At 40.6% G+C, this 25,117-nt stretch overlaps 1 protein-coding gene across 1 annotated transcript in view; it reads right to left on the bottom strand.

The window, feature by feature from the left end:
- Positions 1-25,117, bottom strand: part of CPNE4 (copine 4) — a 204,419-nt gene that overhangs the window by 1,153 nt on the left and 178,149 nt on the right. Inside the window, exons 11-14 of the mRNA XM_009280456.2 lie at positions 22,943-22,997; positions 12,684-12,735; positions 8,007-8,140; positions 5,540-5,776 (exon numbers count right to left, since the gene is read on the bottom strand). Coding sequence (XP_009278731.1) covers positions 5,540-5,776; positions 8,007-8,140; positions 12,684-12,735; positions 22,943-22,997 — 478 coding nt within the window. The remainder of the gene's footprint in view (positions 1-5,539; positions 5,777-8,006; positions 8,141-12,683; positions 12,736-22,942; positions 22,998-25,117) is intronic.

Below are 25,117 nucleotides of genomic sequence, written 5' to 3'. Positions count from 1 at the left end.
CAGTAAAAATGCAAATGCTTAAACTTCAGTTGGAGAAGTTTAAATGAATGTGTTTATCTCCAGACAGAGCACATTGCAGCTCAGCTGATGCATGGGAACTCCTCACTCGGTGGCTGGGTCACATTTCTTCTGCACACCAAGTACTTTTTCCCACACTAATGAACACCTTCCTCCTCACTGTCTATAATATTTTCAGCCAGGTTTCAAAACTATCATGTCACAAAGTATTTGTAATGACTATTTATTGCCCTACTCTATTTCATGGGGTGGGATCCTTATCCTTCCACAGAGTCTTAAAATTAGGCTTACATAGGATGTAAATGGTAAACTATTCATAGGCAAGCTAATCCAGGGGTGCAGAAAACCCCTGGGCTATTATAAATTCCAGTGTCAAACATGACAATACTATAAATACAAAGATAATTCTAGCAAAACTAGAAACAAAACTATTTTTTGTATTTTGGTATTTTGAGTCACATATGTGATTAGTAATGAATAAAATGAACCGCTATTTCCCTACTGTGACATCTATACCAAAATATTTGTGCAGGCAAAAAAGCCTGGAACATTTTTGCATGAACAAACTGGCAAAGCAGAGCCCATATTTTGTGTGACAGCACAGCAACTGTTCTCAGGTGTTACGCAGTAACAGAACCCATTTATTTTAATCCTTCAAAGTGAAATGCATGGTTTCCCACAGTTGCCCTGTTCTTGTCTAAACCTGTTTTCACTGAAATTAGCAGAAAATACCCCTTGGAGTCAGACAAATGGCTGATTTCTATGTTGCTACTGAGAACTAGTGTTTTTTTAATCTTCTTCCCAGTGTGCCAAAGCTGTATATACCTTAGCCTGCCTCTGTGCCATCTTACCAAAAATATAACCCTTCATAAAGGGTAAAAACAGGGAGTGGGAGAAGAGTCCTGGGCCATTGCTGCACGCACAAGCCCAAGCAAAGGAAATGAAGGAAACTTCACTCTGCTCTATCTTTAAAAATGCTGGGCAGGAGCACTTGCCACCAGCTTCTCTGGATCACGTGTAGTCCACATGTCTGAACATTGGGCCAACACTCATCTCTCTGCATCATCCTCTCATTGCCACTTCTCTCTCTTCTGACGCCACATCCATTCTTCTGAACGAAGGGTCAGCCCTTCAGAACAGGCTCTGTCAGGACTCAGATGCATGGCTGAATCACCACCACTTGAGGAGTCAACTGAGCTACGCAGTCCTCGCCCAGCGTGCATGTGAAGTAAAAAGCCTTTCACTGAGGTTTAAGCTAACACATTTACTGTGCCCGCAGGCTCACATGCAACGTGTGGCGCCACACAGAGTTACCCTGGGGTAGCTGGCTTGACTCCGTGCTTCAGTCTGAACATGGACAACTGTTGCTTTACAGAGTTTCATCATGCTGGTGATGTCTGTTGGTCCTGGTCCTCTTTCTAGCAGGGAGCATCCCAAAACCAGGGTTAGGGGTGATTTCCTGTCTGACGATTTGGGCCACCTGCACCTTACGTACTTTTGTGGTGGTAAAGCACTCTCACTTCTAGACCAGATGGTGCAAAGCAGCACTTGTATAAGTAAGAATCAGACCCAGTAACTTCTGAGCTAAAATCCAGCCCCAGTTCAGCAGTGCTGCGTGAGGGTTACCTTCACTGGGTTTTTAACACGGTTGGTATGTGTAACGTTTTCTCCACTCTTTAACTGCTATGCTTGAAGAGCATCCTAGCAATAAACACCTCAAGATGAATAGTTCTCAACTGATGGCTAATACACAACAATCAGATCAGCCAGCAGCAGGAAAATAATCCCCTATCATGGTAATTGGTGTATATTACAAATGACTCTTGATTCAGTTCTATAGCTTTACCATGCTTAATCTTTAATTACAATGCATAGTGCAAAACATTGCTCCTTGCAGTGGTTAAGAGCTGTGCTTTCCACACTCATTTGTGATATATATGTTATTAAGTCACCGTTGTTAGCCTTTATGACTAACTACAATGCAGAGTGGAATACAATCTACCTGTGGCATCAGATTTGTGCACAGTAAATATATCATGCATCCTAAAGGCAGAGAATTTCAGCTCTTAAAATATTGACTGTGAATGGATTGAGACAGGTGATTTTCCTCAACTACATTTCAGTGATTGTGACCATCACTGTTCTACAGTTTCAGGTGAAGGACGCTCACATTGCTGGGGTGGTGATAATCATAGAGAGAAGGAATTCACTTGGGTTCAGGGAAAATATTTTCCCTTTGTTTGTTATGTTCCGCTGTAGTGAATTGCACATGTCACCCACTATACAATGGAACATTTTTTTAAACAGTAATGGTTACCTTGATTTTATCAAGCCTCTGCAACTACAGGATTTGCCAAGAATCACTACAATTATTATTATTTTGATAGCTTCAAAGATATTCCTTAAAGAGAGAGTCAAAAAGGTAAGAAGTTTTACTGAAGTACTTCTGATACACTACATCATGTGGGAGATTAAACCCCTATAATAAAGATTTCTGTCTACACTGGGTCTTGAGCCAGCAAAACATTGAAGTAGGTGTGAGGTTTTAGGTATGTGAATAATTGTAACTAATTGAAATGTGTTAAATGCCTGTATGAGTGCTGTGCAGGACCAGAACCTTCTCTGAAGTCAAACTTATAAAATAAAAGGGATTCTCTCTATAGGTTATTTTTACAACTTCCTTCTCCCTCCTTTCAATTTTCTCACAGGGGCAGCTTTTGGATATATTATTTTTGATCTCTTTGGATAGATACGAGATTTTGAGTTCCAGCTGACCTGAGAATTGAAGTAATGAAAAAAAATATTGTTTGGGTTGGCTCCAAATGAGTTTTGGTTTACCGTTCTAGCAAAACAAAAAATAATTGCTCACAAATAACATTTTCTTCCCTCCTTCCGTCAGTAGTAGAGGTAATACAGATTTAGGCGTAAATAAATACTTGATTTATCAGAGAAATCTATAACCTTATACAACTTGATTTGTAGTCTTTCTAAAAAGATCCTTCAACTTTTTTTTTCTGCTTAATAGTTGAATGTCCTAAATACCAAAACAAACACAAGGTACATTGACAAAAGGGATGTGATTTTTAAATAAATACATCTTTTACTTAAAGCTGTTAAATGTAATATGCTGATTTATGGTAATTCTTGTGTGTCATCAGAACTGATCTGACAAAAATCTCCAAAATGGGTTGAATCCACATTTTTCTGTGGGGGGAAAAAAAAGTTTGAATCAAAACATCACACTCATTTCTACCATGAAAAATTATTTCACTAGTTGCTGCAAAAGGGCATGGACTTTTGTTTGTGCAGAGGATAAGTAAGCAAGATAGCTGTGAATGTCACTTTGTTCAGAGAGAGATATTATTTGGGATATGACAATAAAGAAATTCAACCAGAAGTGGCTATTGTTATGGACACTCATCCATTACACTGACATTTGTTGAAATGCTGAAAGATCACAATAAACAGACTAAATACCAAGTTGCATAAGATACATAGACTTCTGATATAGCAAATATATGACCTATCTCTATGTCTATATTATCTATGCTACTGAAAGAAAGGGGGAGAAAAATACCACTAATTAACAAGAGCAAGAAATTTTTAAGATTGCTTAGATCCTCTCCCAGTACTGGGGAAGTTAATCTAAACCAGCTAAAAATAAGACATGCTTGTCATTTGACCAATGCCAACAATTAAAATCACATATAGAATCACTCATAAGTTAACACCAGAGGCACAATATATTCAGTGCCCAGAACTGCAACTGTCAGCATTAATCTATTCAATCAAGGATGATTTCAACTTTGTTATAAAATCACAAAATGAAGCTAAAAATAACAAATGCAGCTGGCTTTGCCAGTTCCTTGCAGAAACATATTTTCAACTAATTGAAAGTAGGTCTAGCACTAGCCCATAAATAACTTGCCTCTCAACACTTTTACAATAGACTACAGTGCACCACTACGCACTTGTGATTATCTGATGAAGGAGAATCATGGGCTATGAGCAGGTCGTGCTCATACTTTGTTCCAGCAGATAGGTGACTGAGCGGCACTGTCAACATAGAAATGTATGTATCTACAATTCAGTGGCAAATCTGCAGCCATTTGGCATGGTGTCACCAAACTAATAGCACAAGGTGAGTTTTACCTCCTATGAGGATCCATTCTTTACATAAAGGTAGAGGGAAAAGAGGAACAAGTCTGTTTCTCTTACTCCTCAGTAGGGTTTGCGAAAGTAAGAAGTGTGTCTACATCTAAGACAAATAGGGCAGAATTGTATTTTGGAGAGAGAAAAAAGAACAACTTTTGAGAAGAGGAAAAGAAAATGAAGGTACTTTGGGAGCAGCAAAAAGAAAGAAGTCTCCTGTGGTAACAAAATGCCTAGAAAAACTAAAGAAATGTAAGTACTGCAAACCCACATGCAGACCAAAACCAACCCCGAATTGAAACTTCTGTGTGACAAATCCAGATCTAAGGATCACTAGCGTATGAGAGCAGATTGGAAAGGGCAATCTCACGAGGAGAATGAGTCAGTTACCCTGTGCGGTAAAGAAATTTTCAAATCAAATATCGAGGATATCCTTCCTAGACACTGGGGTGAGCAAAAAAACAGTCCAGAGAACCACCTAAATATAACAGAAGGAATGAGGGGAAGGAAGGGAGAGGGAAAAACAGAGGGAAAGGGATGTGATCAGTATCGCAGAGGAACACAATGGCCATTTCACACCTCCATATGGAGGAAAAGGGCCCTGAAAAACCTGGCTGTGTGTGGGAAAGCTCCTTCTGTGGGTGAACACTGTCTCTACCCAGCTGCTGAAAAAGACCCTGGGACAGATGCTGCAATGTAGGGCACGTGACTGAGGAGAAAAGAACATGGCCAAGGGATTATTTCAAATTTGGCAATTTAATGCTGGGTCTCTCCCTTCCTCTCCTACAGAGTGTCTCCGACACCACACTGGGCTCAGACAGGAACAGCTGGCTGAGGGCACAGGGAAGCTCTTCGTAACAGCACTTCCTTGGATTTGTTCTTGTACAGAATTTGGGTAAAGGGTTTGGAGGCAACCAGGATGCTGTGGGTGGATAGAGAACTTAGGGACCTAAATTTCAATAAGGAAACAGCCTCCTGGGGAATACTGTGAGTACAAATCCACAGCCATTTCATCTGCCTGTGGAAATGAAGGGATGGAAAGCAGAATACAGTAGTCCTAATAGAACAGATGCAAAGAGAATGGAAAAGAGACACCAGGAAAAATAAGTCAAGGAGAAAATGGAGGTAAGGACTGGCACCCCAAGAAGCACATGGATTCTGCTCCATCTCTTCTTTCCCCACCCTCACCATCTCACTAATGGAGCACATTTCATTCTGTATTAGTTTTTTTCTCCATTTCCAACACAATAATGCCATAGGTTTACTAAACACTTCATGCCCATCCAAAGTTAGGCCCAGCCCCAGGGACCATTCACTATATGTTATATACATTCACCCTTCTGCGGAATGGATGGAAAAGTCAGCTTACATGTTTGAAGTTCCTAAATGGCACAAACTGGACAATGTCTCGAAGCACAGGCTCGCCCTTGGGAGACCTCAGGATCCCATCATCACCATCCAGCATCTGCATGTCACTAAAATCGGCGTTCCCCACCCCGACGATGATGACTGACATGGGAAGGTGAGAGGCATGGACAATGGCCTCTCTGGTGTCAGCCATGTCTGTGATGACGCCATCCGTCAGAATCAGCAAGATGAAATATTGCTGCAGTTGTTGGACAAGAAGTGAAAAATTATATCATTAGTTAATCTTCCAAAGCTGCTTGCCCTTTTCCAGTATAAAAGTGTTTCTGGTAACTCACTCATGGAGTTCTTTTTCTATTTTTAAATAGAAAAGAGCCTTTATAGTGACTCAAAGGTTAAGTGCATTTCCCATCCAAACCTCCTCAGCTACTAATTTCTCCTCTTCTGGAGTTTAGTTTAGTTCAGGTAATTTCCAGGAGCTGGAGGGAGCCAAGGGATGCACAGTGGGCGGTTTAGAAAAGGGGGTTTCTAGCTGCTAGGGCTGGGAGAGTCAGGACTTTGGCTGGGAAGTCTGGAATAGTCCTGAGATCCTCATTAGCCCTATTTTCCATCAGCTGCACAATCACTTCCGCTGACAGTTTCCGATTACATTTTTTGTCCCTTTGGGAACCAGTGGGAGGCAGGGAGGAATGGCATATTGAAGCATTACAAGCCTGTAACAGAGCTGTCAGGGAGGTTATGACAGCACTTTGCAGAGGAGCTTTGCTAACAGGCAAGTGGGATGGGTGCAGCCATCTGCAAACCGGAGGGTGACCCGCTGCTGCCTGTGGGAGAAGCACCACACCATGGCAGGTCTACCGCATTCTGCAGAGTCCCTGAGGAGAGTGAGGGCATGTGCAGGGAGGAATATATCCATCTTCAAACACTTCATACAGAGTCCTGAAGAGAGGTTTTCTCATTCTCTAAAGGAGAGCAAGCAATTTTGTGCGCTTGTTATTTCTTTCCCAAAACTCCAAAGCCCACTGAACTGGGATCATGGGCTATGACATATCTTCACTTGGTAATGGGGAAGAGTGACTCTCAGTTGGATCCTTTATGAATTGTTAGGCAGCTGGAGTCATTTAACAAACGTGCATTAACAGGAAAAATGAACAGGTCATAAAATTTGGTCGCTCTGGATGAACAATACCAACACACTAAACATCATTAAAGTTTATGTATACACAGCTATATAAACTCAAAGTGTTCTGTTCATCACCTCCTGCCATGAATAAAACAAAACATGCAGGGAGAAAACTTTATCTTTAAGACTCATGCTATAAATTAATTTGTTTTTCAAACAGAAAGAGGGGAAGCTTAAGTTTAGAAGAATGAAGCAACTTACTCAATATGACACTAGTTCAGAGGCAGCACTGATAACAGTGAGCCACCTCAGGATTAGGTGGGTATGGAAATTCAAACATAGCAATTCCCCATTTTAGGACTGGGACCCTAAATAATATAAATATCCTGGAAACAGCAGTGGAGTGACAATCACAAGCCCAGACTCATGAACAGAAACGTTTGGGAACTGCTGCCTTAATAGGACTTAAAAAAAGGCTCTGCACATGAAGAAAGCTTAGAGAAAGCTCTAGGCCTGGTGATGAAATGCATGCCAATGTACAGCTCTGTTCTGTTCCTATACATAGGCATTTTTCTTGCTGCAGTATACAAGTTCTCTCTTACGCCCTTTACTCCCACAGCACTGCTCTTGTAAATGTTTCAGACCTACTCGCTCACATATTCTCTCCAATTCTCTCATTCTCCCTTTCTCCCATTCTGTCTGGAAGGCAGGAAAAAAATAAGCCTAATGCATTTCAAAGACGTACATTTAAAACACGACCTATGCTTAAGTCTTTTAGCCCAAGAAATCTGTCATGGGTTTTGTATCAGATGCAGGCTAACAGACTTGTCTCCTGATTTCTAAAAGGCACATGATACTCCATGTCAGTAATAGCAAATTGAAAACTGTATCACTACAGTTTTCAAAGGAACGGTTGGAAAAATCCCCTAGTTGAACAAAAAAGTTTTAGTACAGCCTCTGCTAGAGACTTGAAATTGGGTAGTCTGTGTAGGGAAACATCTGAACTCATCTTCTTGCATGATCAACACTTTAGGGCTTGGCCCCTAAATTTTGTAACCTTAGTGGTGCCATTTATGTTTCCACAGTGAAAAACTGGGTGTGTTACAGTAAAACAGCTCTAAAAGCAGGAAACAGAACAGTGGGGGAAGAGTTTAAAGTTGTGACTATTGAAGCTATAAAGGCTAGATACACTGCTCCAGCCGACACAGACTCAAGCTGCCTTCTGTGAAGGCAGTTAGTGAAAACTGTGAAGGCATGATTCACATACATGAAAAGGCCTTGTTTTTATGGCCTACAAGAGATCCATCATAAGACAAGAAAAAAGCCAAACACAGCATTATGCCCTTACCGAGGCCTCCTTGGTATTGGTTTCCTCTGATGCTGATTTTGCCACCTTCTGGATGATGGGAGCAATGTTTGTCGGCCCATACAGCTGCAGCTTGGGAAGACAGCTCTGATAAGCCTCCACAACACCTTGTATTCCTGGCATGAAAAGCCACACAAAAGGCAAATAAATGTGGAGCACGTCACCAATATCATGCTTGTTTAAAATGTAAATAAAAGGCGGATTCTTAATGAGTAAATTCAAAATATCACATGATTAGCAAGGACTAACAACTTCAGATAATTTCCAAGAAGCTGTCTCTAGATGCCTTGAATCTAGTTTGTGATATATAATTCATTATACCATGCTTCTCCTTCCCAGCAGTTTTTAATGTCTATTTTCCAGGTATCAGCTTGCAATGCAATAGCTTCCATCCTTCTCAGTTCAAGGTGTAAGTGATCACTTCCTGATCACCAGCTAAGATTCATGCTAAAAGGGTAGACAAATTAAAAACACTTCAACACTTCTCTCTCCTCCTCTTCAGATAAGTATTTACTTCTGTTTATCATGGTAGTTACCAACAAATTTGCCCTTTGTACTTACAACCTACAGCTGTCAAGGAATTCAAACATCTTTTCAAATACCTGACTCCTCTGTGCTAAGAAATAATTTTTCAGGGTGAATTTGCATAATTGCTCACAGGTTGAATTCGACTATAACCAAAAGCTGTGAAATCATGGAAGAAACAGCAGGATGCTTTGCAGTCTACAGAAAAATGAGCTTTAGTCAAGAAGTTTTGATGGAGAACTAGCTATTTTTGGTGTTTTCATTTCAGGATATATAGCCAGACCAAGGAGAATAGACTTCTGCTGACACACTTGACAGATCACAGCATGGAAATTGGTGTTTTCAATCATTGAGAAGAAGGATTTCTTGAAGTGATGCACGTTAGCCTGTGCATTCAGAACTGCCAGCTTACCAGACCTAAAGGATTAGAGGTCTAAAGTTGGAAAGAAAGCGATAGACTGAAAAGCTTTGTAAAGGATGCTGAAGAATGAAATGACTTCAATAAGATGCTAAGCCAGTTTCAGTTTGCACTGAGACTAGCTCACTCATGGGGTTTTACACAACCATGTTTACAGGATATATGGGTGCAGACCTGTTACTAACGAATCACAGGGAGTTGTGTAATTGCTTTACAAAGGTACACCTGAACCTCCTATGAAAATATGGTGGAGAACGCAGTCTTCTCTCTTTATAGTTACAAACACATTCTTCCATTGCAGTGCTCACAGACAAAAGAAGACACTCCAATTATAGCTATGATTGGCTAAAATATAGAGTAAGGTTACAAAATTTCCTTTGATAATTCCAGTGACTAAATTACATATTGCAAAACGGACCTTTTGTTAACTCCCAATTTTAAACCTGTTAAGGATTTCATTACATATACTTACTGATCTTGCATGAAGGCCTCATAAATCTTCCCTAAGATGACGACAAGATACACTAGTTTTTTCCTTATGCATTAATATAGTATGAGATACTTAGTTACTCCCTGCATTCTACACAGATTTAGCGTGGTTCATGTCAGAAAGTTGCTTTCATCGTAGAAAGAAACATATTCTAGAAACATAATTTCTTGTTCACTATCTCAGATTAAAACCTTTTAGAAATACCTACTGTCCTTACGTATTCAAATCCAACAGGATATGTGAGTGGCTTACTTTGTACCTTACTTTTCTTGGACTCCTTTATTTTAGGGAGAGCCAGTGTACATTTTTCTTCACAATTCATCTCTTTAAATTTTTAAATGGAATCCACTTTCAATAGCTCTGATGAAATACGGTGTATGCATATATATATATGGGTTTAAGATGCATGTAAAATGCATGCGTGTGTAGAAGCATTCATTCAGATTAGAGGTTGTCACTTACTCTCTTCCTCTGACAATAAAGACCAAATACTAAGTATAAGACTATAAATATAATATACCATAAATATACTAAATATAAGGCTATAAATACTAAAATTTTCAAGAATGGAAATGGTAATAGGGGAGGAAAGGTGAGGATATCCGTATTTTATGAATTCCAGTGATCTTCATATCAATACACAGTCCTTATTCAATGTAGCATGATGCTTCACGCTACCTTCTGCCATTGAAAGCTCACTAATTCCATAAAGAAAGGGATTTCATTCCTCAAAGGCAAATTAGACACATACTTTTTATATTGGATCCAACCTCTGTTTCTTGGTTTAAAGCAAGATACTCTTCAGCAATTTTCCTTTGTTTTCTGGCAAGTGTGCAAAATAATACAAGGAAAAATAGTGTGGTCACTAAGCACTTTATCTCCCTCTCGCTCTTGCATCCTCTCTCCACGTGATATGCTGGTGTTACTGCTCTCTGTGTCACCTAATACAGTGAAAGCATCTAGAAAACATCACAGAACAATTGACGGTAGGAACTAATCAAGCATTCATGACAGGCAGGTGATGAGCAAGCTGCAGCAGATGATTAAACAACGTGTTTTCTGATCTGTCTCCTCTTCTTGCTTTCATCCAGATGGATATTATTTTAAATGGTATCATTTAGGACAAAGAAGTGCTTTTTATATCTTGTAGATGCATGTGCGAGTGCTGAAAAATTTCTTCCCTGGCCTTCTTCCATGCTGCAGCCATCTTTTTATGTCTTCTTAGCCCTAAAACTCCTTTTAGGTGATGGGTTAACTTATCAGATAATGGAGTCTTATGCAAAGAACCAAATAAAGTTTAAATACATAACAAATATTAAGTGACATAAGCCAATGCGAAGCTCATAGAGCAGCTCCTTCCTTTTTTTTTAACCTCCTCTCATTTCCATTGCTACATTTTAGTTTGCATACATAGTATGGTATGGATAATAAGCTCTTTACTTGCAGAGGGTTTGTGTGTCCAACCTCTGACCTGCTGCTGGCACTATATAGATGAGATAGCCTTTTCAAGTACCAGTCAATCAATACAAATCATTATGTAACAATGTCAGCGTGATAAAAGAATTAGCCTTGGACTCAAAAGAGGCAGCAAAGGGGGGATAAAAAATGTGTTCTTTGCATAGAGTGCTAGGACTTTTTTTTTCTGAGGTACGCAGAAGATCAGAAATATCCTGCATTTAGACTGGGAAACAAAGCTATATTCTAGCACTACATGCATAATATGTTATCACCTAATACTGACCATTGTTAACTGAGATGTTTTAAACAGATCAGGCCCTGTGTAGACGCCAATGTGTCTGTGTTCAGAAGCAGGCAAGCTAACTACATTTTAAAATATGATGGTCCAGACAAAATTCTGAGGTCTGCTTTGCTTCCCCACCTCAATCCCACACTCTCAGTGCAACTAAAATCTCAACTTCAAGCTGGCTTACAAGCTTACAGGCACATCTAGATGCATACATGTAATTTCAGCTTCTTTTAACTCCATAAAAGCAATGTAAAAAGCTGTGTGAACACATCAAGCAGCTGTAGGAGTTATGCCCAATTACATTTCAAGCACATGACCTGCAGAGGCTGGGGCGGTCCAACAATCCAAGCGCAACAACAAAGCAGGAATGCCCACTGAACCGAAAACAGAGGTCTTGCATTTAAGATGTGTGAACTCTGAATTCTTTTAATGTCTCTTTCCCTTGAATTGCTTGTCCTCTCTTCTTTTCCTCACTTCATTTCTTGGCATCTTAATTCTCATCCTGAACATATTCTGCTGACCATGCCTGAACTAATAAGCCTGAGAAGGGCTGAAAGAAGCAGCTAGAAAATTTGAACAGGAAGAGCGTTTTGAAACACCCATTTCAGTATTTGGAAGGTAGTAGAAGAATAAGAGAATAACAACCTGTGGATTTTAGACAGCAATGATCATCTGACTAAGACTCTCAAATAAAGTGTTAGTCTGGGATTACTTGTTAGACTGTTTGGAGATTATTGTCCTGTTGTTCTCATCTTTTACAAAATGTGTGGATTGTGGCAGGAGGTTCTAGAAAGACAGCATCAGTCACTGCAGTCCTCATGTACAAATACAAGACATACAGCAAAATCTGCTACACGAATCTGGCTTCTGAGTACTGAGGATTACTGATTGTTGCTAGAACACACCAGTATCTTACGCTGTGTTAAAACAGCCTCTTGCTGCATTTGCTGTCAAGAAAGTATGCTTCCTTCTATTGCAGCAGTCCTCAGCTGCCGCCCTGACCCTTTGGTGCTGGACATCGCTGGGCTGACTTTGCAACAGGCTACTGTTGCTATAGGTCTGGTCAAAGAACTGGCTCTACACAGAGGGAGTCTTTGATCAGAGAGGTGCACAGCCTGCTTTTCCATGTACTGCCCTTCTTAGCTGCACAACCTATGATGTTGCTGTAGCTGAAGATCTGGAATGAATCTAGAAAACATGGCTTTAGTTTTCAGAAATGCTAGTGATTTGGAGAAGTTCAAGTGCTGAATGTCCAACATGGTGTACTTTCAAAGGGACCTATTTTTCAGGAAACTAATGTGTGGCACTTTCTAAGGTTTCTAAAGCTAAGCCTAACGGCTTGGAGTCTGTCAGGTTTTGAAACTCCTGGCTGCCTTCTTTAAAAAACACTTTAAATAATACTTAAGGGATACAATAAAAAATACAAGCACATCTCGCGCCCAGCAGAAATACGGCAGTCTGTCTTAATGTGAGTGTTACCTGCACATTCTGGGTTGTCTTCGTTGAAATTGATTGCAAAATCATGAGAGACCTGTAGATAAATGGAAAGAAGAGAAGACAACTGTAGTCAGAAAAATTATTCTAAGAGGACTTGCAGTTAAACACCCTTTAAATTCTTTCTGTGTTAAACCACTGATCTTTCAAGCTTTCAGCCACTGAGTGTGAAATACAGTCCCAGCTGGAACTCCCTGCAGAAACAAAGTAACAAAACTGGAATCAAACTTGTCAATAACAACAACAAAACCAAGAAAAAAGAGCACAAAGAAAAAACACCGAAGTACATGAGGAATCACATAAATATGGTGTCAGGATTGGGCTATCAATGCCAGCTGCAGAAGAGGGATCTATGGCTGAGGAGATTTAAATGCCAGCTCTCCCTAGCTCAGCATCTCAGATTGCAGGAGCGAGAAAGCAGGTTGTGATACAGCACTGACAGCACAAGCTCAGCCCCCTTCTGAATCCTGCATTCCCATGGGTGAACAGTTCCTCATTTGAAGGCCATGGGATTACTGGGAAAATAATTTATTCTCCAAAGAGATCAAGGAAGTCACCCAGACCCACTGTGAAATAACAATGTAAGAAATGTAATGAGTCTAAGCTAGTTAAGAAATTAGGTTAGGCTGGGGGAAAATTAGTAAGAAAAAACCTCAAGACTCTTGTTTTTCCTCAAATTTAGTGCATAACCCATTCTCTGTCTCTCTCAATCTGTCTGTAATAAAATATCACAGAGCTATTTTCTAAGAGAAATGACTGTGAATACAAAAAAGTTGCTGATTTTCTAGTAAAACAATGTACTGTATCTTCAGTGGCTTGGGAAAATAATACCAGAGTTCTGTATGTGCAAGTAACGCAAGGCAATGTAAGTCTCAGGTTCCAGGCTTCCTCTACCTGTCTGTCACTTAGAGATCTGCATCCACAGCACAAATCTGTTGGGACTGAAACTTTCTTCAGATGCTCTTTTCTGGTTTTTAAGTTTTGTTCTTGCCTGCATTTTTTCCAGATTCCTTTTTGCTCCTTTCTTTGATCACTGAGAAAGCTTCATTCCTTTTAATCTCTTCAGCTCTGAAGCTCAGTCTCTTAATTGCCCTGTTTGTCTTCAATTGTCTTGAATGAAGCCCAACTTTTGTTTTGCAATGCACAACATATATATATATATATATATTTATATTTCGGTTTGCAAAAAGTGCATATGGCTGAGAGTTAAGCAGGTGATTTGCATAATTTAAGGTTGAATTTAGGTATATCATCCCAGATGCATGAAGGCATTTATGTAGCTAACTCCAATTACACACCTTTGAGACTTTATAGATCTCTGTAGGACCTTCAGAAGTGCCAACAGTCCTAGTCATATGGAAAGCAACCTGTTTACTCCCTGTACAATGGAACCTGGATTATTTGCAGAAAGAGATTTGTTTGTTGGATGTCGCTGTTTTATTTGCTAGTTTAGATGACTTCACAGCGCAGCACAGAAATTGGTCTATGACTAATAGATGAATAGATCAACTATGTGATTACAGAGAAACTTCTGTAAAAGTGAAGTGGTATAAGTTGGCTAATTACTGCCAAAGAGAGCTTCTCACAGAGAAACTGAATTTTCCCATCATATGCTGGCCTTGCTCACCACAGTGATGCCTACCACTCCTTATTAAGAGGTTAAACAAAGCAGGACTTCTACCATGACGGGAAAGGACTGAAGCAAAAACTCACTGAAGAGTCTGCAGCCAGCTTAGCCCAGCCAGGAGTTTGCTATGTCTACCTCAAGCATGAACTGCTTCTTACAAAGGGTTTTACGTGGGCCATTCAGGCTACCCTACTCAGCCATGGAAGATAATGCAGAAGGTCACGATGTATGTTACTCGCTGAGCAGGCACAGAAGAGCAGGGCTGTCAAATACGCCTCAGAGGTGCTCCAGAGCCCTTCTGTCTGGCTGCTCTGTACGTCTCCTGGCACGCTTTGCCCAGCTGGTATCTGCCAGTCTCATGACCAGCTGCAGGCCAAAGGTAATTGCAGCTGTCAAGAAAGGTTATGTGAGTTTTCACTCGCTGATGATTTTTTTGTTGTTCAATAGCCTTTCTTCTTCCTTTAGGCTTTCTGTATTTTGTATTAACTGCATCTGAAAAGCAAGAAGGATGGCGATGCATGTTTATATATTGCAGGCTGATTCTTCCAACACTGTGCCTCTTCAGTGATTTTATTTCTTTATTCCAAATACATTTGAAATTATAGCAAAAGGAGTATCACAATTCTTTTCCAGAGCTATGAATACAGTATTTTAATCTCACATGCAAGCATGGGCTGGATGCTTTTGTTGTTATACCTCTTTCAGGATCGCACTGTACAAACAATTTATCTGGTTCAGAGCTATGGCACGCAGGCTATTATTAAAGAAAAATGTAGACAACAGTTCAGGCCAATAAGGAAATCCCAAGTCTAGTAAGTGTGCACAATGATCTAAAAAATAATACTGTCTGAGCAATGGCTGCTATCCTCCCAAAGCAAGCGGCCCTCATACATTGTCATCCTGGTTCACCAAGAACAGTGTTAAAATTTATCCTGAAGGCAGGACAGGAAACACAATGAAGGCAGACGTATCTGGTTGTTTCCTATGCTCTCTGAAAAATATATCACAATTTAAACAAGATTAAAGTATAATGTGAAAGAGGTAAGTTCTTTGAGCAGGTCAGTGATGGTTCACAAACAGGAAATCATCACCCGAGGCAAGCCAACAGCAGATATTTTTAAAGCAGAGTTTCTCCGAATGCTCAGAACTCTTTCCCCACTGAGGTGAGTAAAACCAGCTGCGCTTCGACCTGCCCCTGTGCTGTCTCCCCTGTGGTGGCCAGAATTCAAGAGGGTCCAAACCAGCAGAGACTTCAGGCACATGACACGTACTGAACGCCTTACTGAACTTGGGCTCCTACCTGATAGGACTCCGTGTAAAGCCCACCCATGTCAAAAGGTGGTTTGGATCAAATATTCAATGCTTTTGTTTTCAAAACAGTGCAAGGTAATGACCCTCCCTCCTTTTTTTTTTTTTTTTTTAATTAAACATGCAAGGCTTTTGTGACTGAAAGACAAACCATGCTGATGACAGAGGACCAAAAGCTGGTATACTAAATGGCATCTTTGTGATATTGAATGACATAGCCCTCATGCACTCCCAGAACTGATAAGCTAATGGGGAAAAGGAGGCAAAAGTGTGAACATCTAAGATGAAAGACTGGGAATCCTCAGGGGAAACATAACAAGACATTTGGCTGTTCAGAAGCACGTTTTTTTAATACAATCTACTAGGGTCATTTGTATGATGGATCAGTCTAACAGTCAGGAATATGTCAAGCCACGCAAACACAGGATGACTGCTTTACGTTGGTACCTGGCACAGAGAACTTTGCACAGAACTGCAGACCGTGGTCTGTGGTGGAAGTCAGCCTCATGATAAGGAACGTCCTTGCAGAACCGTGATTGTGCCACAGACCCTGGATTAAGTTTCGAATATGTAGCTGACCCCCTGCTCAGCCCTCCTCCTCTCTCTTAACATCAATCCATAAAATCAATCCATAAAGGGAAAGGAGAGAGAAATTCTGGAGTGCAGAGGTGATTACATATGATCAGCGTGGCATTACCTGGGTTGCTGCACAAAACACCGCTCAAAGCCTCCAACTAAGAACATTTACTTGCACTTGGCTATGTATTAATCTTTTCCCTCTGCCAGACTCCAGATAAATTATTTAGCAGATACCATCATGGATGTGGGATTATTAAAACACAGCTGTCCAGGAACTTCCTGCACCAGGAACATCCTGCACTAGGAACATTCTATTTCTCAGGTAATTTCTTCAAGGTTTTTAACAAGCAAAATAAGTAGCTCTACCATACATTGTGATGTAGCTTACAACAACAGCATTTCTGAGGATACATCAACTAAACAAATGGTCTAAAATATTTTTGCTGAGGCAGATTATAGTAATTTTTTTTTTACCACTGTACAATGCCTCCATTGCCTGTACATACACAGTGGCAAGCACCTGCATACAGAAAGGCAGTTGTCCATCAATGTGATGGTGCCCATGAAACTCTTGCAGGAATCATAACCATACTTCCACAGGCGTATGACCAGTTTAGTAGAAAAGTCACCTTGATAGCAGGGAACTTATTTCCCTCATGTTGGGGTGTAATGAAATTCATTCTCATAGCATGGCCCTTGCTAAACAGGTTTCTAATTAAGGCTGAACGGAAAGGATAATTTCCTAATTCATGAGAATTTTTGAGATTTCTTAAAAAAGAAAGTCTTCTGGACTCAGATAGAAACCTCGAAACACAAACAAAACCCCTACCTTGGAATCTGACAAATAACAAAAATCCACAAAATTATAACGCAAATTGCTGGAAAGCTTTTGGATTACGCAAAGACATTTTATTTAACTTGCATCGAAACATGTTATTCTGTTTTGGCCTCCACATTTTTTTAAACCCCTTTTATTCTAACTGAACTTCCATTTTTTAAATAAAAAGCTGCTTTGACTCAGAAACCATGTTTTTCATTCATTTTGCAAATGCTGAATATGGATGCCTCAACTCTGGAAATTAGTAATCTTTTTTTCCCCTCTCTAGATTGTTGAATTCATTTAAATTAACCTCCCTGTCCCAAATAGCTCCAGCTTTCCAGAAACCTCTACGGTGATGGTACTGGAACTACTTGACAAACAATCTGACAAATTCAGCCATGTTTAGAAACGCTTTCTTACTCATTTAAACAGAGATGGTCAAAAATCCATGAACAATAGATGCATACAAGCGTAAACGCTGAGATGCACAATGTGGAGCACTTATCTGTGAATAAATTGAACACTATTAAGCCACTGCCAGTCTGAAAATTAAATATGGAATGCCTGCATATTTTGCAAAAGCGTAAGACACTAACAAATTTAAAGAACCATTGCTCAAAAGCTATTATTTTCAGAATGCTCATTAATCAAATAGTTTGGGAGCTGGACAGCTTGTGTCTCTGGCTAAGACCACATTGTAGACATTTCTGCTTGGCAAAGCTTGGCCATTTATTTTCATTGTACTTGATTTTTGAGTATGCTGCCCAGTTTCCACATCTAAATCCAAGTTGCGTGGATAAGGTGACAAATTCTGGTTTTTCCCTTGGTCCATTACATATCCTTCTATTGGCTCTTTTTTGTCAGGTTTGCATATATTTTTGCCCTCAAGCTCCTGAAAAGTGCAGGAATCAAAAAGACCACAGCACTTTTTAAGTCCCTTACCTGTCCAGCAACCCAGACAGTGCAGGTTAGGGTCGTAAAGATGCTGTACTATTTCTGTAACTGCAGTGAGGTTCTCTCCAGCAATTCTTCCCAGCATAAGCAGTGAATAAAGCTTTCATTAAAAATGCAGAAATAACCAGGACTGTCTTAAAACAAACTGCAAGTTGTTTCGTATCTATTCAGGTGTCACCCTGCAATTCTTCTTTAGGAAAGAACACTTCATTATTGGCAATACACCTGTCATGGGGCTGACTCAATTCTAACTTTCTTTTCATTTTAACATAAGTTTTGTGCTGCTGTGTTTTTCAGCTCCTTTGAGTTCTGCCTGCTAAGAAATTAGTGTGTGTGGTTCAGCTTTCTTTCCTCCTCTTCACTGTGACCTTTTGCAGCAGTATCTGAGTCCATATTATCTGCCACCTCTTCACTTTACATCAGACTTCTCAGATACTTCTCATTTCAAAAAAAAAAAAAAGTGATGGGTTGGAGACACTGCTGTGGGCTAAGGCTAAGAAATTAGTGCGTGTGGTTCAGCTTTCTTTCCTCCCTGTGACCTTTTGCAGCAGTATCTGAGTCCATATTATCTGCCACCTCTTCACTTTACATCAGATCTCAGATACTATTATCTGCCACCTCTTCACTTTACATCAGACTTCTCAGATACTTCTCATTTCAAAAAAAAAAAAAAGTGATGGGTTGGAGACACTGCTGTGGAATAACTGGCATGTTCCGCAAGTTTTGTGTGATAGAAACTCAAGAGGGGAATATTGCTCTCAGAGGTTTACTTAGATCAAGGAACAGCATGATGTATTTGTCAGGCCTTGGGGAAAAAAGATCATATTGCCGAATATTAAATGAAAGATCTCTAGACCTATGAGGAATGTTATATATGGCATGTCTTGCTTCCTTCACTCCCACAGATTCCTTATGCCACTGAGAAACTGCTGTTTTTCTGCTAACAGCTGAAGTGTTTCATTTGGAGCTGAAATGAGGGAAAATAAAGTCAGCGTAACATAGCGGTGTGCTCTTGAAATGGAAATTCTGTAGAAAGCATATATAAAAACATGTTTTTAAAGGGGTTCATCTCAAGAGATTCATGAAGAACCTGCAGAGGTGGATACTGACATTGTTCTGAAGTGCTCATGTAAAATGGGGGGCGTATTCTTCCATGGGGAATAATAGTTGGCATAGCAAATATTTCTTCTCTTGTAGTATTTAAAAGGACGTAAGGAGGCTAGAATCTCACTAAATGGACAGGTGGATACTGCCCTCCAGCAACGATGCCAGGCTATTGGCAGGAGCTCAAGACAGTATGAAACCAAGGCACTGGTTTGACAACATCACAAATGCACACCTTTCTCCTGTGTGATCTAGTGTGCCAAGGAAACCTTGGCAAAAAAATTTAGAGCTTATCGCCAGCCTAAAAGCAGTGGCTTTCAGCTGATCCTAAATAGCAATGTTAGCATTGATTCACGTTGAACAGTGAGTTACAGGCCTCATTTTTCTACAGCTTGTGACTGAGCATGACATAAATTAGACCTGAATCCACTCGATCCACTTACTTTGCCTACTGTTTTTATCAGGCTGCTTACCTCTGGCCTTCCCTCACTGTGTTACTGCCATGCATACGTTGGTCAGCTTTCATTTAGACTTTTAAGGAAGCTATGTTGTTTAAGTTGTGTGGAGGCTCTCATGGTTACTTAGAAACCCTTGGCAGTGGGAGTAATTTCTTCCACAGCCCTAGCAATTTGTTGTCTACTGGAAGAAATAAAAGAGCAGCTGCTGGTGTGCAGAGACCAACATGCTATGAGCAGGTTAGATCATCTCATTAGGACTGAAGGCTTGAAAGCAGACACTGTAAATTAAAACGAAAAGCTGATTTATCCACATGATGGGGTCAGAACTTAGAAATTCTCATAATGATTCTGCCTAAATTTGAAGATGTGAATTATTACAGTTATGACACTGCTGTCCTTTAATAAAACAAAAGATATGTATGACTTGCAATACCTTTGACTGAAAACATCAAAAGAACACTTGAATAACACGATATCTGCAGTGGTGCTGTGGTGTCTATAGTGTTACCATATTTCTGCAGCAGAAGATAAGAAGTTAGGGGAGACAAGTTGGGAGCACTTTTTTCTACAGCCTTTGTTACTTTTATTATAGTAGTTTCTTCTCTGTTTCCTATGCATCTTGGCTATGTTCCACATCAAACACTAATCATTGTTGGCTTTAAATTATGATACCAGCGTAGACTAAATTACTGAAGGATTTTCAGGTTTATTGGTCTTGACTTATTAATGCATCATGATGAGGCTGACTTCACTCTCTTAGATTCTCTTTCAATTTAGAAGTGCAGCCAAAGCCAAGCAGGGACTCGAAAGTGTTGACACAGTTTATTTTAAGAAGATAGATACTTGTATGGACTGTGTACAGTATCACAGGGAGGGACTGAACAATAGCACAGATGACTGTTAATTCCTAATCCACTTTCAGTTGGATGTGCCCATGATAGACACCAAGCTAATTATTTGTCCCCATCTGTTGCACAGAAGGGCTAGTCCCCCCACAACGTGGTTCTCTTCTTCAAAGTTTTATTACGTTGGTAAGCTGATGTCATGTCATTTGTCTTTGTCATTTTCTGTCACAATTTTCCATAGTGGAGATTAAAGATGTTGTTCTGGTCCTCACTTGCATCTCCATTTACTTTGGGACTTGTTTTGTTTACTCGCACATATGTAATCCACAAGCAATTAGCCCCATCTTCTTAAGTTTACCCTTACTTTTCCTGAACTTCTCAAAATCTGAAGGTCCCGATTCATCCATTTTCTTGCTTTGAGAGGTTAGTAACATACAGACACTTCAGTGCAGCTCATGCTATTGGGCAAGACCCTTCATCCATGCATGGGCTACTAAGTTCAATGGAAGTCTCTGACTTTCTTAGGAGTACTTGTCAGGTAATTATCCAAACACCAGTTCTGCCAAAGCAGAAAATCAATTGGTGTTGGTGCTTGTAGAAATATCTGGTTACACAGTCGCCCTGAAATCCCTTTCTGGCAAGACGTGTTTTCAGCTGACACCTGAGATATGCTCTCACAATCAGGTGAAGAGGCTGTTGCTGGGGACTAACAAAACTGGTATGTTGCCAATATGCTCATATGACCTGAGGCATCAATGCCACCAGCTGATTATTTTGGCTGAGAAAGCAGCAGTCTTGTGCTGTGAATTTTATTCTACTGCCATCACCAGCAAACCAGTGAAAAGACTTCAGCTGGCACAGTAACATCTTCCTTCAAGCAGTCCTTAGATAAGGATGGTTCTCTGCAGCTGAAAGAATTGCAAGTTTTCCCCCATGCAATGATGGTCACCTCGCAGATGATGGAACGACCAGTCCCCGGCACACCACCAGGCTGGTACCTTTGTTTAGGACAATCACAATAGTACATGGCATTGTCAGTGATGGCCAGTACTCTGCTTGAAAGAGCGATCTGGTTGTGATGTATAGTCCAGCTCACCCAGCCAACACTGCTATACAGCCACGGGTCGGGAGGCACATATTCGTGGCAAAGGGATGGACAGTTGAGAAGTAGCTACTGTGTTTCACTAATGCGTCTGGTGGTAGAGGCTGCTCATGTTTAGTCTCCAAAACACTCCCCCTTATATAGCAGAGATGGTTGTCAGCTGCTGCAGTTGGAACAGATACACAACAGACACAGATGTTCTGTGCGCATTTACCACATTAAGATCTGTATCAAAGTTCTGGAAGCTGTCTCTGATTTTGGAAAGCATTAACACTGGTGTTACTTTTCAGGAACAGAGCACTGCAAAACACCTTGTCAGGCACACTCCTCTTTTTTATAACTGTGCTTTTTAGCTTAGAAGGCAATGTTGTTAAGACATACGTTGACTCACCTCAGACACCCGTTTGCAAGACATGTATCAAATTTGCTGTACATCACTACTGTTACTCTTATGCAGGTATCAAACCTACAAGCCATGAGGAACACACTGGTACATTTTTTTAATCTGCTGATTCGTACTTTACAATGTTGAGTGACACATGACCCCTCTCTGCACAGAAATTCTCACCTGGCCAGTGTTCACCTCCCTACCCCAGCCACAGCTGAGAGACACAACCCAGAGCAGGGGACACGGGGATACTGGATGAAGTCTGCATGATCAGAAGTCTAATGCTGTTCTTTTCCAGATAGTATCTGAGTTGCAGAATCTCCAGCTAGTTTTTGGTTACTTATTTGTGCAGAACTACTCTTCTGCCCACACTACCTCTGCACATGTGCAACACAGGATTTGAACTTCTGCCTATTTCTTCTTAGGCCTTTCTCTGTTGGATACTCCTTCTTTTACTCCACTGCCTTCGCTCCAGCCCTACCAGACTGCATATTTAGGCTCACAATTGCACCATCGCTGTGGATCACTCCCATTTTGTTTTGTTTATAAATACCACTTCTCACCAGCATGGATACATGCCTTACATTTCTCTTCCTGGTATTGACGATGTCCACCGTGACACAGAAATTTGCCACAGAGCAAAACTCTTCCAAAGTCTTTATTTTCAGGAAGATGTTAAATCTCATCATTATAAAGCACAGACACTAGGCCGCTCACTGAATCACATCTTCCAAAAATGGGTTCTGTCAAACCAGGACTCACAAAGCTTCAAAATATGCTTGGCAAGTGTTGTTCAAAAAATCAGTTCTCCTCTTACTAGACTAGCATCCATTAACAAAGCTTTGCCAATACCATGAAATATTTTGGGTGTAACACAACTATTTTAAGTCTAGCCTTGCCTTCTGGTTTCAGTGAGGTATCACTCGGTGAGAAAGCTGGATGAAAGAAAACAAGCAGTAGGAGCTGCTCCCCCTAGCCCCTGTCCTGCACTGAACCATTTCTCCCTTATTTTATGCCTCATAAACCAAGGAAACTAGAAAATGTCATTTATGCACCTACTTTGTATTCTGGGGGTATCCTTGCTCCAAATCCAAAGGCTGGGAACATTTTGTCACTGGAAAAGAATAAAAAAAAAGAAGAGTTCCCACAAAGAAATGCATTTTGTTACAATAAAAATTTATTCTTCTGTAAGCATTCATCAAAAAATGCAAAGCAGAACAGTACAGAAATGGCTTTTAGATCAAGAGTGTTACACAGCAGACTGGAAGGGTATTGGATTAGAGAAGGAGGGGTGTGTACTGACCAGATGGGGGAGTGACAGGGGAGATTTTTCAGGTGAACCCCTAGTATTTATGGGAAGTTAAAATCATTTGGAGAATACCGAGGGATGAAGATATCTTGCACTTCTCCCACAAATGCAATAAGAGGTCTGTATTACCCACTCTTTTGCACTACCTGGCTGCAGCATGAGGGTGAGTTATCTTAACAGCCTGTAACAACATTTATTTCATATAAATACGGATGTGCTCCCCCAGCTCAGAAAATGGGTGTAGTGAAGAGATGACTCTGTAATTAGAAGTGTTTGCAAATTTGGGTTCTTACAGTTGTTCAGGTGCAAAAGAGACTTCCTAAAATATCCGAAAGGGGCAAGTTCATGCCCCCAAACCTGCAGGTTCTGCAGAGCTTTCCACCTGCATCTTTTTTAGTTCCACTAAAACATGAGATTATTTTAATTAGGCATAGGTTGACTGATAACCTAGCAAATGCTGCGGCATGGTCAGTTTGCTTTCAAACACTACAGTGAGGTTGTTCTACCCCAGTTAGATCTGTAGAGACAAAAATTCCTGATTCAGAGAACCTGGAAACTTCAAGGCTGTTAATACCCTTTCAGAAACGCAGTAATGTCTCACACAGCCCACGTGCTGTCAAGCTGCCTCTACCCAGATGGCAAAGTGGAAAACAACAAGCTGTAAGGAATGTCTCGTCCCTGAGTCAGCAAAGCACTTGATGACACACTTGAGGTTAACAATTCACCCAAACGTATGCTTAACTCTAAACACATCCTGAAGTCCCGCTGAAGTCACTGAACTGTACTCCAGTGCTCTGATGAATCAAGCCCCTCATAGGTTTATCCCATTCTGCTTACAGGGTTTCAGGGCCCTTGGAAAAGTTGAGTTCCTGCTACCATTATTAGCACTTTCAAAAATTCCCAGGAGAGGCCAGCAGGTTCAGTCAAGAAAGGTAATAGCACCCACTAAAGCTGCTGGGCTAGTCTGTCTGGCATAGGCTGTGAAAGGCACCATGATATTTCTGATACAAGTTAAAGAAAAATGGAAGGGTTTAAAAGAAAGCAGAAATAAGCAAATAAGCACCTCCCCCAAGTTAGAGTAACCATGAGATACAGAAATATTCACCAGCTCATTGGGAAACAGCCATGACTGTCATCTGATGGTTTAGCTCTCACAATTGTTGTTCTGCTACGAAATCTAGTTTGCGCATAAATCTTGGGAGCACAATTCTGTGTACCATATGTTACACTGTGTGACAACGGATCTTGGAAAGGAAGACTAACATCATTTGCATGGTAATGAAACATTTTTTCCAAGAGATGTCAGAAACAAAGTAGCTGCTGACATTTGATGCTAACCACCTGCTGATAGCCTTCTCTTTGATTAAACACTCCTGGAAGTGGGGAAGCCCTTATAAATAGATGCAGAGAATTCAGGCGCACACTTAGAGGGCGAGAAATAAGAAGCCATCAGAAAAGAATCTGAGGGGAGAAAAAAAATCTTGTTTTAGAACAATGATTAAGCATGGTTGGATTAGAAAATCAAACCCTCTGGAGCTGCAAGTTAATTGATTTTGGGCAAGAGCAAACAAAGACTAAAAAAGAATTTTACTTAGGTAGAACCTAAGTGTCTAAGTTCAATAAAGCAATCCAAAAAGCTGATGTTGGCAGCATTTTTAAAAAGGGAAAAAAGGAAGACCTGGGGAGCTACAGGCCAGTCAGTCTCACCTCTGTGCCTGGGAAGATCATGGAACAGATCCTCCTGGAAGCTATGCTAAGGCACATGGAGGACAGGGAGGTGATTCGAGACAGCCAGCATGGCTTCACCAAGGGCAAGTCCTGCCTGACTAACCTAGTGGCCTTCTATGATGGAGTGACTACATCAGTGGACACGGGAAGGGCTACAGGTGTCGTCTATCTGGACCTCTGTAAGGCCTTTGACACGG

This window comes from Aptenodytes forsteri, unplaced genomic scaffold (genome assembly GCF_000699145.1).
Source record: "Aptenodytes forsteri isolate BGI_AS27 unplaced genomic scaffold, ASM69914v1 Scaffold523, whole genome shotgun sequence".
NCBI classification, from domain to species: Eukaryota; Metazoa; Chordata; class Aves; order Sphenisciformes; family Spheniscidae; genus Aptenodytes; species Aptenodytes forsteri.
The sequence above is the reverse complement of the archived record's forward strand: the minus strand, read 5'-3'. Positions and strand labels throughout refer to the sequence as shown.